The 17,047-nt window shown below is 46.1% G+C and overlaps 2 protein-coding genes across 2 annotated transcripts in view; one reads left to right on the forward strand and one right to left on the reverse strand.

The window, feature by feature from the left end:
• Nucleotides 1–2,555, forward strand: part of CSGALNACT1 (chondroitin sulfate N-acetylgalactosaminyltransferase 1) — a 45,559-nt gene extending 43,004 nt beyond the window's left edge. The window contains exons 11-12 of the transcript XR_001873303.1: nt 1,604–1,677; nt 2,432–2,555. The gene's annotated coding sequence lies outside the window, so the exon portion shown is untranslated. The remainder of the gene's footprint in view (nt 1–1,603; nt 1,678–2,431) is intronic.
• SH2D4A (SH2 domain containing 4A) lies at nt 1,164–10,559 on the reverse strand. The gene is made up of 9 exons (XM_017805981.1): nt 9,502–10,559; nt 8,577–8,736; nt 7,893–8,052; nt 5,992–6,057; nt 5,455–5,590; nt 4,046–4,262; nt 3,486–3,616; nt 2,846–3,066; nt 1,164–1,339 (listed from the first exon to the last, which is right to left on the reverse strand). Exons 1-9 carry the CDS (start codon nt 9,674–9,676, stop codon nt 1,247–1,249), a joined length of 1,359 nt encoding a protein of 452 aa, XP_017661470.1. The 5' UTR covers nt 9,677–10,559; the 3' UTR covers nt 1,164–1,246.
• Nucleotides 10,560–17,047: the final 6,488 nt, after the last annotated feature.

Consider the following 17,047-nt stretch of genomic DNA (forward strand, 5'->3'; position numbering starts at 1 on the left):
ATATCCCTCAAAACACAGATCAGTCTAAGATTAAGGTTTTGACTGCTCCTTCAAGTTAAGCAGAATAGCCCTGATCTAACAGAAAAAAGGAAACAGGTAAAAACAGGTAAACAATTGAAACAAGATTGACTATTGTTCACTTCTTGAGGATAGTGTCTCTAAAACTTTATGTTAACAGATTAAAACCACAACCTTCAGCTGTAGACTTTGTCGTGCAACAACATGAGGGAATCTGAGGACTAATTTGTTATGTGATTCTGTCCAGGCTCTCCCTCGGTATTCTGAATGATGTATTTAAAAAGCAGTGTAACAGATAAGGAGAGAGAATATTACATTGAAAGAACAACTTCTATAATGAAGTTTACACCAGATGCATCTGAGTAATCCGGACACGACTTGCAATAAATAACTCCATTTTGGAAAACATCATTCTTTACTGGCAAACACTCTTCTGTAAACTGTATTAATACTGATATGGGTGCTGCTTTTTACATTTTTTATTCTCTGTACCTGCGGTAGTCTTTTATACAAATGCCTCTGTCCCTTCTTTCCCTTTCAAAAGGTTAATTCCTCTCAATGCAGAAATGCCTGTGTAGGATTTAAATACAGGTTAAAAGAGTGGGGATCTATATTCAGAGGCTAGAGGAGTTTAAAAAATGTACTCTTCATGAAAATCCATCATCACAGAGAGCACCTTTCACCGAAAGGCACTCAGGGTTTGCTTGGATGTTCGGTTTGAATGTCCTTCATTTCAAGGACACGGCATTTTACAGAATTAAGCTTCACATTATGTAAATTACATATCAAGATCGATTCACCTCTCCAAGTTGTTATGTGCCTTCAGGAAGATATGATTTCATTCAGCTGTAGGTACCAATCTATTTCCCAGATGGCACACAACCTTGCATTCAAGAACAAAAGGCAGCTTGAATACAGAAGTCCCTGAAAAAATATGCAAAAACTCACTGAAAATCTGTGGCAGTATCTCCCTGTTCAACTGATTACTTCATCAACTCATTCATTCCATTGTCTGGGATACATCCAGGTGCTTTGCAGCTTGCTGGGCTGATGCATCCTTCAACTCAGTTGATATGATAAACCCACAACAGTACTTATCCTCCTACTGCTTCATTTTGAAGGATATAAAATAGAGGCACTTAGGGTTTCAGGTAAGTATCAGCAGCTCTAGTTCCAAGTTCAGTCTTTGTGAATACAAGCATGGGACTGCACAGTGAGACTGGGAGGTTCACTCAAAGAGAGAGATGTAGTCTGGCTCTCGGTCCTCTTGGCCACATGGGTAAAGCAGCAGTTCCTTCCCCAAGGAAGTGATGGGTTCATCCTGTTGATATAGGATACGATCAAACACCTGTTTTCAAACAGACCCTACCTGTCACAATCTCACAGGATGGACAGCAATCTCCCCACCTCTGTTACAGTGTGGCCTCATTCATGCCACTGTGTGATCCAGCTCAGTGCTCTGGGGAACCTGGGGTAGGACCCAAGTGGGTGTCCTCTGTCTTCATAACACAGTATTTGTGCTCAGTGCCATAACTCAATGACACAACTCTGGCAGTGCTCAGAAAGAGCTGTGCTCATCTTGTAGGAAACTACAGCTTCTATAACATGAAGTGGTGCCCTGCCTAGAAAGTGCTGGAGCAAGGACTGTGCAGCATGCAGGTAAGCAGGACCATGTGCTTCTGGCTATGTGGGAGGGACAAGGGTGGATCCTAGAGTGAGCACATACCCTCCGCTCAGGCAAATCCTGTTCTAACCAGGGAATTCCCTGACAGTACAGTGTCTGCTTCCAGTCTTGTCCTCCATCCTAGCAGCAGATGCATGGTGGGGACTTGCCTTCTTTCATGGTCACCCAGTGGGTGATAAGCAGAACCCACTGGATCACTTTGGCAGAGTGGGTTTAGCCTGCCCACATCTGCTGTAGTGCTGGGGCTCTGTAGGATTCATTGCAGGCTATGGGCATGGCTCTATCTTTGATGTAGCTATGCACAGCCAGGCTTTAAATCCCCTGGCTCTGGAGTCAATAGCTGTGTAGCTCCTGCTTTCAGTGATTTCAACCTGAACTGTGAAAACCATGCAAGAAGCAAGTTCTGGTAGCCCAGGTAGAGTTCCATAGAGCAAATGAACATAGATATTGCCCTCATGTCAAATTTTGTTTAGGCATGTCTGTATTAGGCTAGGCACTTATTTAAAAGAAACAGGGATTTTAAATGAACCTACAAAGCAAAAGTATTGTCTTGTCCCTGGTCAGATCTTACAGTGAAGGAATGAACAATCCATCTGGCTCTCCTTGGAGCCCATGTAACTGCAGTCAGTGCTGGTAGACACTACTGTTATTGCTGCAAGAATCTGCCAACCTTCTTCCTTCCCTTCTATTTTTTATCTTTGCTCAATATCACACCTTGCCTGCTTTTAGATTATAAAGATACCGTGTTCTCTTTCATGCTGAAGCTGGAGGCAAGCAGGATTTTCTGTTTACCCAACTTGCCAGAACACCACAACCACAGAAAATACGAAAGAAAGGAGTCTATATGAGTATGCTCTCACCTTAGCAACATTTCTAAGTAGCATGTAAGTAACTTGAGCCCTGTGCAAGGTGTTCTGTGTGCTTGAGAGTGAATGAGTCAGATCTAAGATGTTTGAGATGTGTTAGGCCACCTGAGATGTACCAATCAGGCTGACATACCCTTCTGGAGCAGCACACAGGATACCCAACAGCAGTTAAAATGGGTCTAGTTACCTACTTCAAAATAACTGCATCTATTCTTTCTTATTTTGAAGTGCCCTGAGGCAATTAAACAGTTAATGAATGCATTGATAGATGTTTTACCTTGTGGTAGTCTACAAGGTCAGCCAGCGTTGAATGTTGCAGCTGGTCCACTCCAAGGAAGCTGTAGGAATCACCGGAGGCATCAATGAGGAAGTGTTTACATCCTTCCACAGACCGATAGGAGAGTACATAGCCTTTGATTTTCTCACTGACCCGGATCAGAAAACTCCCTGGTACTGTTTTATCTAGAAGCTCCTCCGCTTTCTTAGAGGTTAGGATACCTGTTCAAAATTCAAACACAGAACTGAAGGGAGAAGAGCATTTGTGCAGGACTGGACAGAACAGTTCTCACAAGAAATCTGCTTTACTGCTCTAAACCCAGTCCGTGGCACTCCCATCCCTTGTTTTGTTGCCCAATAGCCCAGGAAGAACCGTACTGCCATTGCTAGTAACAGACCATGGCCACGGGCTAACTGCTCTACCTTAACTGCTCCAGACTTGGCCAGCTATGAAGGACAAACGCACGGGGCTTGAAGGGACAGATTCTGTGTTATGAGAGAGAACAGCATTGCAGTTTGTTGTACACTGATTCCAGTACAGCAGCAGCTTCACTCCTGGGCCCAGCCTATGTTAGCAGCCATATATCAGCAGAAACAACTCCTTAAACAGTTGGGTTGGAGTGGGAATGCTCAAGACTCACCATGGAACCAAGGTGCTATTGTGTCCGCGGTTTTCAGATAGCCAGCTCGGAGAGGGAACTGCTCCTCTTTGAACCACTTGATGATGCTTTCTTCAGTGGAATTGGAGATTGTCCTCTGGATTCCCTCTTTCCTGTTGGAAAAGACCGTGGTTTGTGCATCAAGTTCAAATAGGTTTTGAGTCCTTGCACTGAACTTACCTTTTGGTTAGGATTTTAAGAACATCCATAAACAGGCAGCTTACACTACTGCAGCTGTGTAGAATATGGTTTTTAGTGAACATCTGGCATCACAGAGGCTGTATGCACTTGCGCTCCAGGTTTAGGATGCTATACTAAATAAATCTGTTACCCTCCAGGAGTAAACACCTGAAGGCCTCATCACACCCTAGGCTGGAATACAGCCTAGGCTCTGTATTTTTCCCCATGGGGTGTCTCTTCCACACAAGGAGGAAGAGACCATTCTCTTCCTCTCAACTAACCATTCCCATCTCAACCATCCCATGCTAGAGCAGAAGAATCTCATCCCTTCTCCCCTCCACGGGGCATAGGGGCTTCCTTACCTAATCGCTCTCCCATTTGCTGTCACAGGAGGTAGAATTTTAGGCTTGGGGGGGAGAGGTGGATACTGGAGTGGTCGCCGATCTCCTGCTATGGCACCCTTGGAAATATCTGCCTGCTTCCCTCTGTGGATGCCCTGAAGTGAAAGCCTCCTGTAGTCATCCCTGGCTTGCCGTGCAAGGGAGCGTCTCTTCTCATCTGCTGCCTTGGATTTCCGCACTGGAACAAAAAAGGAGTTCACATGAGTGAACAAGCAGGCAAGTTTAAAGCTTGCTGCCCTTTGGCCATCTTCCTGCTTGATGAAGTGGGAGAATAACCCATTTCACAAGCTGAAAGGTTCACTCAATTGTGAGACCATTTGCCACGTGTCTCCCACGTGTTACGTGGCATCTGCCACTTAACAGGGTACAGTGTTTATTCCTTCAAGACACTAAAAATCTGGGGTTTTTATGGATACCAAGTCCCTGTGTACTTAGAGACTTCTTGGTTTGGTTTCAGATGCTGACTCCTCGTTCAGATATAGATTTCTGTAGCGCCTGTCATGTAAGCAGGTGGGGAGCACGCCATATGGAATTAAAGCTGCTGAAATGACCTCAAATCAAACTTTTGAGGGATTTGAAAGAGCTGATCCATTTTGGAGGGTGAGGGAGAGTCTTGCTGAAATTATTATGGAAAGTGGAGAACTTGGCTGTGTTTTTCTTTCTTTTTTTTTCTGTAAAACTGCCTTGATTGTTTAGGTCCACCTCACCCTGGAGTCTGTTGGAGTAACCAGCTCTCTAGTCAACTTTTTTTTTTTTTAAACAGTCAGAAAAATAGAACCCCTAGCCTGAAGTGGAAACAACTGGTGGTACAGCATTGCCATCTACTGAGCAGCAGGGAAGGAACTGGGAAAAAAATGCATCAGGTTCTCCCTCAGGAAGTATTTGGCAGCAGTGATGGATACTGCTACAAGTCTCTTACTGTTTGCCATTTTCCTTCCTATCATTGGGATTCATTACATGAGATAGTGCAGCAGGGCTCTGCTTAGATGGGATCATGCCTGGATGACAGGGAAGCTCTTTTTAATTAGTTCTTGTCACCCATTATCCTTGTCCTCAAGAGCAATGGTTACTGCAAAGTCCTGCCGAAGGCCAGATTCTAGTTTAAGATTAATTATCCTCTCTACACTCATGTAGTTCCTTTGTTGCTTGTTTTAATATAGTATCAGTAGGAAAAGTTTTCCATTTCCCTTCCCAGCTCTAGTCTCAAGGCTACGTGGATTCAGAAATATTTCTGATAATGCAGTTCTGCCTTTCTTGGCAATACTCTCCACCCACCGGCCTATTATTCAGTTCCAATGTGACAGCAGAAGGGTTGAGATGACCCCACAGAGCTCTAGAATTTCTCAAGTCTCATAGGAAAAAGATCTTACAGAATTCCTGCCATTCAGGCTCATTCTCATCCGATTTCTGCAATGTTCTCTGGCTCTCTGTGCTGGGGTGGCTCTGTGGTATTGCCTCCTGGGAGTCTGTGGTCTCTTCGGAATTTCTCCTCTGTGCTTCCTTTGGCTATGAAAGAAACAGTATGTTCAGCTTTGTTGCAGGCAAGTTTTAATCTTGCTTTTTAGCTAGCCTTGAAATACTGGGAACTCCATTCGATATTGTGAATCCCTCCAGCTTCAACAACATGCAGATCCTCTGTCTTTACTGCAAGTGACAACAGAGGAAGTGAGGAAAAACAGTCTACCAGAAATCATCAGGAGCATCTCCCTGTGCTACTCCCCAGTCTGCCAGTCTGGCCTGCTTTGTATCATCACCTAATTGTCACACGGTACATGAGGAGCATGGCAACACTGGTCCAAGAGGTGAGAACATTCTTAGGTCAGATGAGGCTTTGAGGCTGACAGGGACTCTAGGATAAAGCCTGGGCCCCACTCAATGTTTCAGCAGCATCGTAGGTTGCCACTTACCTTTTGGAAGCTAAGTTTCCTCATATGGCAGTCTGCCAGCATCTGGTGAACATCTCTGGTTCCCCTCTAAGCAGAGCAAAAGAGCGGTGAGAAATAAATGTGATGTTAGGACAATTGCTCTTCTTTTGGAGCAACAGATGTATAATGCAGGAGCAGTCATGACATTTGTTAACAAATTTTGCCAGCCTTCTCTGACAAACATTGGGTTTTCCATCATATTAGGGCTAACATACCACATGAGGAGAACTCAGGAGTGTCAGGATTGCCATAAGCATGTCTAGATTTGCTAAGCAATGCCCCCAAGTACTTCCAGGGAGCAGCTTCTTTCCTCCCTCCCCCTAAATCAATCCCTTGCAGAACTTGCCATCCACAACTTTACAAGCCTGTGCTTGTTTGCGGCTGTGGCTGTGGTGTTGCAAACTCCTGCTCAACAGACTGACCCAACTAGCTGCATATCTCCTTCTTGCTCTCCCCTGCAAACCAGTCTGGCTACCCTGACAGCAGTTTCTAGCTGAAACCTGCCTTTGAAGGTGAACAGTTAGATTTGTCTTTGAGCAAACACCCACCCACCTCTCCATTGGACCCTGACTGCTCCCACAGCACAGTGGGTAATGAGGTAACTGTACTACACTGCTTACCAAGGACACGCTTCTGCCACCTACTTGGCTAATATTTAATATGAACATGGCTTTACAATTTCTCTCTCCTCCAGGAAACTAGGAGCTTCAAATGTGTGTGAAGCTGCTTTTTTTCTTAGATCTTTGTCTGTTCCCTGCAACAGACAAAGCACAATGCCTGGATGCCTTACATTAAATGAGAACTAAATCTTTTGGAATTAAATTTTTGGTAGTAGCTTGGGGTTTGTTTTTTCTTTCTTTTCTTTTTTTTTTTTTTTTTCAGCTGTGACTAATAACTTCCCATGAAAAAAAAATCTCCCACATAGTTGCTCAACTTCAGCAAACAGTGCAGAGAAAAACCTCATGTGACTCAGAGGCTTTTGATAAAGGAGACAGCCACTCCAAATTCCCTTCACTATTTTGGTAGCAGCAGGAGAACATGTTGCCAAAACCCAACCTTCTGTTATCATGCTTTTTATGCCGAAATATGGTGTGGCTGTACGATAAAAGAATATACACTCATACAAGTTCATTCAAGGCTGAATGAAAACTGCTGAATGAGATTGGACTTCTCCCATTAAATTGGCAGGGTGTTCTGTTCCTTCTGTTCAACTGCATGGGTAGTTAATTTAACTCATCTTTTTCTCAGTTCTCTACAAATGGCTTTTTATAGCCAGTTAAAAATTAGAAATGTATTTATTGCTGGAGAAAAATATTTTTGTAATAAAACACCACAGGAAAGCAGACACTGTAGTTACTGCATTTCAAATTGTCCTGTGCTGTCAGGGTCATAAGCTGTTTTCTAACTGTTTTAGAAGACCGAAAAACCAAAGAACCACCTAAATATGCATGTCAGATGATGCTGGTAAAATTATCTTCATTTGTTCTTTTATAAAAGTGGATAATTTGTCTAATGGCTGTGACCTTACATGTCCTGGGATAGCCTGCCTGGTCTTGCCCCAGAAGCCATCCAAACCAGCCACAGTGCAGGAGGGAAAGTACTGCACCCCTCATTTTACCCACAGAGAATGGAAGCAAAGGAATTCAGAGTAGCTTATCTGTTGCTACAGAGCAGATCTATCCTACCTGAGAATAGCACGTGGACTTCCTGAGTCCCAAGGAAGGATGTAACAGCATGGCTTCTTCTCTGACTACAGAAGAAAAGCCTTAACAGATAGAGGGCTTTTTTTCTTCAGATTTCTATTTACAGCAACCAGGATTTGCTGCACTTCCTAGTTCTCAAAACATGCGTTTCTGATAGCTATGGGAAAAGGGGAAAACTACCTTTGTGAGCTCCTGGCTTTTCCCAGTTGTTGTATCAGTCATTTTTCTCCCACGTTCCTCCTTTGTCTGCACAGCGCTTTTTTTATTCTCTTGAAGATCTATCTCACCCGGTAGTCCTGGTTGTGGGTGTAGAGACCATGTTATAGAAGAGTCAGTTTCTCTGAAATGCAAGAGAGAGGACTTAGGAACCCGAGGGAGTCACTTTCTGCTCCCTGAGCATCTTTCAAGGAAGCTGCACGTGAGCAGAGCAGTGCTGCATTGAAGCCATGTGCATATGGGCATTTATATTTCCAAATCAGGTAGGTGCAGTAATTGATTTAATGACTTGTGGTGAGCATCTGTTGTCAGGCTGCACACCGGCACCTCTCGGTGAATCAGTGCAATCCAAGCTCACCACCTGTCACAATAACAGTGTTGGCATTTCCTGTGGTCTGCAGAGTGTCCCATGCAGGAGCCACATCATGAGAGGCTCAATGAGCCGGAGCAAGTCTCAGGCTGGAGCTGGTCTCTGCCAGCATTGTATGTCCTCACAGAAAGCCAACCTTTGCCTGTGCCTTTTGCCTGCAAGTCCAACACGACAGTGATAACCACAGCCCCTACAGAGAAGACCCCAGCCTCTGGGTCCCTAGAAAAGCCTTCTCCTCCGTGTCAGCCCACTCAGACCTCCAGCCGAAGTGTGCTTACCTGCCCTCCTTGCCTTGCTCTCTCGCCAAGCACTTTGTTCTTTGTGCCTGGATCTCTTCACAGATGGCTGCATATGGTTTATCTGAAGGATGCTCGCCCATCACCCAGACCCAGACATCATTGTCAGCACCGAGTTTCCATGTCACCGACTTCCCATTGGCTGGAAAAGAAGCAGCTCTTTGGCAAATGCTGTTTGCTGGATAGCAGGGTCTGTGTCCCACCTGCTGTGCCCTACTGGCTGCTGTTGATGACAGAGCCTCTGCAAAAGCAACTGTACGTGGGGAAAGCTCAGCTGGGAGGCAGCCCACACTTTGCATTTTTTTTCATGCTACTGAAGCCGGGTCAGTAAGGAAGTCTGAGTCTGGGGGCAAAGGAGAAGGCTCACTACCATTTGTATTCTTGCTTTAATTCCTGGCTACTCCCCTCCCCAAACTGTGTGAGGGTGAACCACCTGCAAAGAGAGCACTGTGGGGGAGAGCTGGGAGAAGAGTGCTATCTTCCTAGCAGTCAGCATGCTGTGAAATCCTGGCAAGCAGACTTCAGATCTAAAGTCTCAGTGGGAACAGCAGATCTGGTGCCTCAGGACAGATATTCAAATCCCTGGTTATGTTAAAGACAGAGGCCCCATTTAGTGGGAAACTTAATGAGATGCACCTCCTGAGGGCAAATAAGCCCTGTCTTCCCAGTTAGGGTAGCTGAGCAATTTGGTCAAGCACAGAGTGTCTGGGTCAGGGAGTAAAACCATAGTGCCTCTGGTCAAAACTACCCCATGGCAGGTGGGTTTAGTTACGGTTTGGAGATAAGCCTGTTATATGTCCATGGGAGAAGAACTACTCTAAGGATACATTACCTCCTGTTTCCAGGGAGCAGTTGACTAGGCCAGATATGTGTCAGAGGGTGAAGCAGCCAGGAGGCAAAGACTTACCTTTTCTTGGCAGTGGCTTCTTTGCTGGAGCCTTGTCCACAGCAGCTTCTCTTTCCTCCCACCGTCTGATCTGTTCCTGCCTCATCTTGAAGAAGAGGATCTGCTTCTGCTCCTCGCTGAGTTCTGCCAGCAGGTCAGGATCAATGTACATGTCTGATAATATCTGTTTCAGCATGGCTGCAGGTTTCAGTTACACGTTTGTGGCAGTGATCTCCAGGGATAAGATCCTCTTCCTGGCTCCAACAAGAAAGAGTCCCTGCCGGTCTGAGCCTGGAGTAGGAATGCAGGCGCGCCAGAGTAATTATGCTTCTATCTTTTTTTTTTAGCTCAAACTTCCTGCGCAGACCAGAAAAGTAAATAAGTATCTTAAAACCTGCTGTTAAGATTCCTTGAAATAGGAGGTAAGCTCAGCTCCCACGCAGCTCTTGCCTGCTCTGCAAGGAGAGCCGACTAGAAGGGGAGAGTCCAGGAGTGGGGAGGTTGTGTTGATACTCTGATAAACCCAGCTGATAGTATATCAAAGAGAGAGAGCACTGCCTGTTAGTCATCAGAGGTGCGGCTGAGTTGTGCCCAAGTAAACATTCCTGCTGGGCAAGGAATCAATGAACCCATGACTAGATGGCTCCTCCTCCTTCCAAACAGGAAAACTTTGATGATCAAAAGCCCAGCCTGCCTTGTTTTGCCAAAGAAAGATGGGGAGGATTTTGGCTCTGCTTTTGAGGTGGGAGTGGGAATTTTGGGGTGCTCCCATCCATCAAAGGCAGCCTCCCAGCAAGTCAAGGGAGCACAGGTAGTGCAGCTGGTTTGAAGAAAGACAGCATGGATGGTCAGTGTCTGAGACAGCTCCCGGTCTGACACATCTTGCTGATGCACCTTGCCCATGTGGTGAGCTTGGCATGGGACATCCCTGCCTGACAGGATGAAGTGGATGGGGAGAAGGAGCACTCCTGTTCCTGCCCAGGATGTTGGCTTGTGTATAGTGCACACTGGTGAGGTAGACACCCACCCAGCTGTGCTGTGTGCTCATGGATTTACATTTACAAAAAATGGGAGCTCTCCTGTCACTTAGGAACTTAGCAAATGAGAAAATAGAAATATGGACTAAAGACCTTGAAACCAGTTCTTTTCCTTATCTTATCTGGATAAACTCGAGGAGACCAGGAGATTGGTTGGCGGTGCTTTTGGTGGCACAGGGAGGCTGACAGTCATGTGTGAAGCGCAAGGCCAGAGCACGGGGGCTGGTTGGCCAGGAATGGCAGGGGATTCCTGGACAAATTCTTGAGAAATGTTGTAGTCATCAGGCTACAAGGAGATTAAGCCAAATCTTGGGAGTCTAAGGAACAAGCATGCTAGGACAGAGCACAGTAGGTGGGAGGAAGAGCTGGTGAGGCAGTAATGTGGAGGTACAAAGGGCACAGACATGGCAGAAGAACCTGTGCCAGGGTGAAGTGGGACTGTATATTAAATTAAGTTAATGAGGTCAAATCAATTAGCCATCTTACAGGAGATAGACTGAATCCCTAGGGACCCAAATGTTGGAAGAAAAGTGTTGGGAGCACCTTCAGCTTCAGAGTATGACTGCTTGGTTCCTACCATATAAAATAACAGAGGCAGCAGGGGAGCCAGCAAGCGCAATAATGAAGCTTTTCAGGGAGCGCACACAGAGCACATTTAATTAGATAAAATGGGGCAGCACAACAGCAACCTTCATAAAGTCAGACTCTCAGAACAATATATGCTGTGTTGGTCCACCTTCCTCTGTCTCACATCCATGCTGGGATCAGGTAGGCTGTCCCAAGCATCCCCCTGCTTCTGAACATGGCTTGCATTAAAACTGCTGAAGACAGAGCTGGTCGGAGCCCCAGTGCACTGTAGTGCCCATGCACTTTCAGCAGGGAGAGCATGAAAGGAGCTTGGAGCAGCTGGAGGAGCTGTAGGCAGGGAGACAAGGAGTTCCCCGAAGAGCTCAAGGCATTGACAGAGCAGACTACAGTCCCAGCATAGCCTTGTCTGCAGCAGAGGCCAGGAGCAGGAGCAAGAGTCCCTGGGAAGGTGCAGTGATCAGGAATTGGGAATGAGCCTTCTACTTCTATTTTGTTTCTCTGATTACTTAATATTTTCCCTATTAAAAATGTTAACTTAATTCCAGAAGGAAGTATGAAGCTAATGTTCCAAATTTGTATTGATTTGGTTTAAACAAATGGCTTTCTTGATTTAAATAAAACAAAGGCTTTTTGGGGAGGTGGTCTGATCTGGGCAATGCTTTCTGAGTACCCCACAATAGCAGAATTGTTCCAGCTCAGCATGGAAGAGGCTTGGGCTGTCCTTGAGCTATGGGGGTGGCAGCCGTACAGAGGGAAGAGCTTTTTGTGGGGAGGGTGTTGTTGAGCATTTCCTCAACCCTTATTTATGCATCCTTTGTGGATCTGAAACAGTAACAGAAGTAGGATAGCTCTGGCCATCTGAGCTTGATGGTATGGCAGAGATGCCTTCCATGGGCTGACAGAAATTAATCACAATGTCTAAAACTGAAGGGGCTTTTAACAAAAGAGACTTGTTACATGCGGGGAGATGAGATACTTTTATTCCCTTCAGGTGTAGTTCGTGAGCTTGAGTCCTGCACCCTGCTCTTTGTATAGCAGTGGGCAGCTTGAATCCACCTCATCATCATGTCAGCCCTCTTCCTCATCCCTTGGCTGCACAGGAGGCATTGAACATGACCCAGAGTGGCTTATGTTGCAGAGTTAAAATTTGCAGTGAGCAAAGCTGTGGTGGTTAAATGGTATTTCTTTCTCCATCTCTCCCAGTGCTGCCTCTTGGTGCTGTAGGTGCTCTTCCTCACTCTGGGGTGTGCTTCTGTCTTTGAAGGTTCCGTCTTGCATCTTCTATATCCAACCTGACTCCTTCTGCCTGACCAGGTTACCTGTTTCTCACAAAGCACTTGGGAGACAGAGAGGGTTTATAAGGATTGCAAGTCTTTTCCTCAGTTAAATTAGGCTTCCTGGGACACGACGCATGAGAAGCCATCAGCAGAATGCATGCAGCAGCATGTCCCTGCTGCTCTGGCTTCTCAGGAGTGGGAATGGCTTTGCTGTGGCATTTACTTAGTAGGACTTGATGTGCTCTGACATATGCAGTGGTGACAAACTGGTAGTCCCTTTTTCCATGCCTGGGGACACAGTGTGTTGGCAAGATGGAAGGGTGCTCAGAAAACAAGTTTCACAGTACTGATGCAGTTTTGCAGAGTTGGATCTCCTTGTAACAAATTGGTTGTAAGCAGAAATTTATAATGCTGTATCCCAAAGGTACCCTTTAAAGCATCAGCTATCTTAACACTGGGAAATGACATGCATCTCAAGAGGTTTGAAGTGTTTTTTTAGCAATCACTTCATTAAAGATTTTAGGAGATGGAAGTCCTTGTAATAGCAGTCATTCAAAGTTTGAATCAAACCCATGTTACTGTCACTTGGACAGAAGTGGTTTTGCAGATGCTGTTCCAGCTGCAAGTAGTATATTTACAGGTCAAATTTAGGGAAGCCAAAGATTGCAGTAATGGCAGTGGGAATTCCAAGCAGGTAACTTGTAGGAAAACTCTGGTAGAGGTCTTGTTAAACTTTCTACTACTTGTATTTTTTCATGGGAGTGATAGAAGGGAGCTAGTTTTGTGGAGGAATGGGAAATGGGAGTAGCCAAAACCAGCAAAACTTAAGTAGAGGGAGGTGGGAAGCCAAAACAGGGCTTTTGGGGCTATGCCACTTATATATAAGATAGTTGACTTGAAAACCATAAAGGAAGTACAACGCAAAGGTCGAATGACTCTTCAAAAAACAAGGTCACATAGCATTTATGTTTTCTGCTGGAAAGCAGCCTCTTCTCTGTGCTCCTGTAAATCATCTACCATTAACAGGGGAAATAAGTCTATGAATACACATAAAAGCACAACCACTTTTCAGAAGAACTGGTATGAGCTCCTGCTCATGTGTGCAGTGTGTGATACTCAGTCACTGACAGGCTCACTGACACTCCCTTCTGGCATACTAGTCCTAGTCCTCACCATGAATGCTGCCATCTGAGGGGAAGATTCTCCACAAAAACAACAGACAAACAGATAGGCATTTGGTATGATTTTCACCAAGAAATCAAGCAGGAGGGTGCAAAATGAAATAGTGGACAGCTGAACAGTGGCTCTTGGGCTGATTTTCTGCAAGGTGGCTTCTTCAACCTGCTGGACACATCTCTCCAGTAAGTGTGGCAGTAACTGTAAAGTAAGAATAACCCAAGAAACTCAAAGATGAAAAGAGAACACAAGACAAGCTGCTTCAGGGTACAGACTGAGGAGATAAGAGGATTTCTATTGTCATAAAGTAGTTTTTCCCATAAAAAAGCAGGTAAGAGCACATTGTTCAGAAAATGGTGGAACTATATTATTTTGAATCAAGAACTTCTCCTTGGAGCTGGTCATCTGCTTAGTGAGAAGTGGCTTCATAAACACCATGGAGAATTCTTTTCCCTAGTCAAGAGGTTGAGCCGTGAGAGTGCAATTGAATTTCCTTTCACTTGCCAAACTAAGTCTTGAAGCACTGAAGAGGTATTTTGCTCAGGTTTCGTTGGATTTCTCCAGTTCCAGCCACTCCAATGCCATCACCTCCCCGCCAGACTTCAGGAAGTGATTTCTGATTTTTTTTCAGAAGTGAAGCAAATCAGAATTGCCAAACCCACCTGAAATCAGTGCAGCCAAAGGTAACTGCTTCGCAAACCTTGCTCTCAGTGCACAAGTCTTCATGGGTTAACTGTTACATATTGTTCATAAAATGCACTTTTGTCAGAAAATATTTATGTTAGCAGCTGTACCGGCAAGGTTACTACCAAAATATCCTTCTGTGCTTTGGGGTTTGGTTGTTGGTTTATTTGTTTTGTTCTTGTTTGGTTTTTTTTTAATCCTCATCCTGTTCTAAACAGGGGAATGATTCGCTCCTCTCTTTCTGTTTAATTTCACTTCAGCCTACTGTTTTCTGTTTCAGATGAAAGGAAAGCTAGTTCGTTCATAAGGAAAACATGACTGCATAAGCTTGGCACTCAGAAGACAGAACTAGACCTGTTTGTATCTTAGAATTGTAGAAATGTAGAATGGTTTGGGTTGGAAGGGACCTTAAAGATCATCTAGTCCCAACCTTCCTGCCATAATCATGGACATTTTCCACTAGACCAGGCTGCTCCAAGCCCCATCCAATCTGGCTTGGAACAATTCCAGGAATGGGGCACCCATGGCTTCTCTGGGCAACGTGTTCCAGTGCCTCACCATCCCCACAGGGAAGAATTTCTTCCCAATATGTAATCTACACCTGCCTTCCGTCAGTTTGAAGCCACTCCCCTTTGTCCCGTCACTACGTGCCCTTGTCCAAAGTTTGCCTCCAGCTCTCTTGTAGCCCTTTTAGATACTGGATTCTGAGTAAGGCTGGCATATAATGGTTGAAAGAGCAAAACCAATGAAGTCACCACAACATGAACTACCTTGAAATTACCTATAGCTGAACTGACTTGCCCTATAGGCCCCTGATCTTATAGCCTGTGGCAGTGGTTATCTTATAGCAGGTACAAATGGATGGAAATGGCAACAAGGAAAAATAATTTGATATAGCAGCAGCCACTGAACACAGCTTGAGGCCCCAGGGCTTTACTTCCAAGAAAAAAGTTGTCTTTCTTGCTAGAATAGTGTGCAAACATTTCTTGATCATCTTCCTATATTAAAATTACTGAGGGAATTACCAGTGCGGTGAAAAGGGTGAGGGCTTCTATAGGTTAACACACAGGATCAGAGCCTCAACCAAACTCAGCCACTGTAAGAAAGGAGATTTTTTTCTAGCCATGCCACATAATTTAATTTACAGTTCTGCACAGAAAGGGTGATCAGTGGTAAATTCCCAAATCCAGCACCCTGAGACACAAAAAAGCAGGTCTACTTATACAGTTACAATCTTAAGCTATTAGCATATCTTACTGAAGTCACTACTTGGCTAAATTGTTATTGGCTCATCCTTTCTCTGCTTTGAATTAAAGCCATTGTGTCCCAAGAAATCATAGTGCATGCTCAGTGAGTGGTGGTCTTTTTGTGGGCAGGGGGGCCTGAGCTGGGATGTGTTTTTACAATTATAAGGAGCAAAAGTTCATCACTAGGGCAAGTTCTCACCACAGAACAGGTCAAAACAGGTTTTCTTCTAGCTCATCATTACACATCCCAGACAAGAAGGATTTTATCTTTGTTTTCCCCCTTCATGAACTTAGGCCATCAATTTCCTGTCTTCCACATTCCCATGGTTATTGCTTCCAATGCTTAACCACTTTATCTTGTTATTTGGAACTTTGCTCCTGTTATTCATCAAGGTGGGAACCAGGATGGAGGCACTTGTGTGGAACCCCTCTGGAGGCTGAGGGTCTGGTTGCATTGGTCCCTGAAGCTTAGTCCATATTTAGATGATGTACAATTATGTCCATTCCTATTCAAGTCATGACAGTGATTGATTTATGGCCCTGTTAAAAAGCTAAGATAATTTGAACAAGAACAAGCTGCAATGAGCCCGGAGTGGAAATGAACTGGAGCCACAGACCAACTGGAGAGGGAAACAAACTGGAGCTGCAAATAAGCTGGAGCCAAAATGAAGCTGAGGAAGATTAAACCCAACTGGAGCCTAAAATGTGCTGGAAGCAAGAACAAACCAGACCCATCCACAAGCTGGACCTGAGACAGACTGGAGACAGAAACAAATAACTTGAAGCTCCAAGAGGGCTGGAGCCACAAACAAGCTGGAGCCACCAAGTCCCCACAGCAGGCAGGCTGAGCCAGGAGCGGGGCCGTGCAGAGGGCAGGCAGCAGCAGCATCGCCCTCGGTGCAGGCAGCCCGGCTTCTTCCTGGGGCATCCACACCCCACGCGGGGCTCTCGGGCACAAGTGGCTCCCGCTGTGGTGGATTCCAGCTCTCCCCAGTTCCATCAGAGCCAGCGCCGGGCCGAGGGGTTTGTCCTGCCGGCAGCGGCTCCGGAAAAGAGCTGCAGAAAAGAAACCAGGTGGGAGCAGGGGGGCCTGTAGCAGGAGGGGTCACCGCCCCCTCGGGAAACCTCCATCCCCGCCGAGTCCCCATCCCCGCCAGGGGGACATGGCTGGGAGCCAAGGCCGGGAGCCTCCGGCGTGGTGGAGCTGGGACTGATCCTGCGGTGGAAAGCGGAGCATTGCCGCGGACTCCCAGCCCCAGCGGCTGAGCTACAGCTGTTCCCCAGGCCAAGAACCCTAGGCCGGTGCCCAAAGCGCCGGGAAAGCCCCGGGCGAGTCCCACCGCCCCGGGCGCGGCGGGGAGGGAGCGAAGCGCCGGCCCCGCACGGTGCCGCCGCCCGGCGGGCGCGGAGCGGCACCGCAGCCCCCGGTACCGGCACCGGTGTGGCCATCGCGGTGTCCCTGCACAAGGCGGGGACTCTGGCGACGACACGGCCCGGTCAAGGGCGGCCACAAGCCGTGCAGAAGGCAGGGGTTGCCGTGGCACCCACCAGCAAGGAG

This window comes from Lepidothrix coronata, unplaced genomic scaffold (assembly GCF_001604755.1).
Source record: "Lepidothrix coronata isolate B3197 unplaced genomic scaffold, Lepidothrix_coronata-1.0 Scaffold13, whole genome shotgun sequence".
NCBI lineage: Eukaryota > Metazoa > Chordata > Aves > Passeriformes > Pipridae > Lepidothrix > Lepidothrix coronata.

Coding starts and splice junctions, on each gene's coding strand:
- SH2D4A (XM_017805981.1), bottom strand. CDS start 9,676: ATGCTGAAACAGATATTATCAGACATGTACATTGATCCTGACCTGCTG. Junction 8,053..8,576: donor GAGCAAGGCAAGGAGGGCAG/GTAAGCACACTT, acceptor CTTGCATTTCAG/AGAAACTGACTCTTCTATAA. Junction 4,263..5,454: donor GCCTGAATGGCAGGAATTCT/GTAAGATCTTTT, acceptor TTTTTGTTCCAG/TGCGGAAATCCAAGGCAGCA.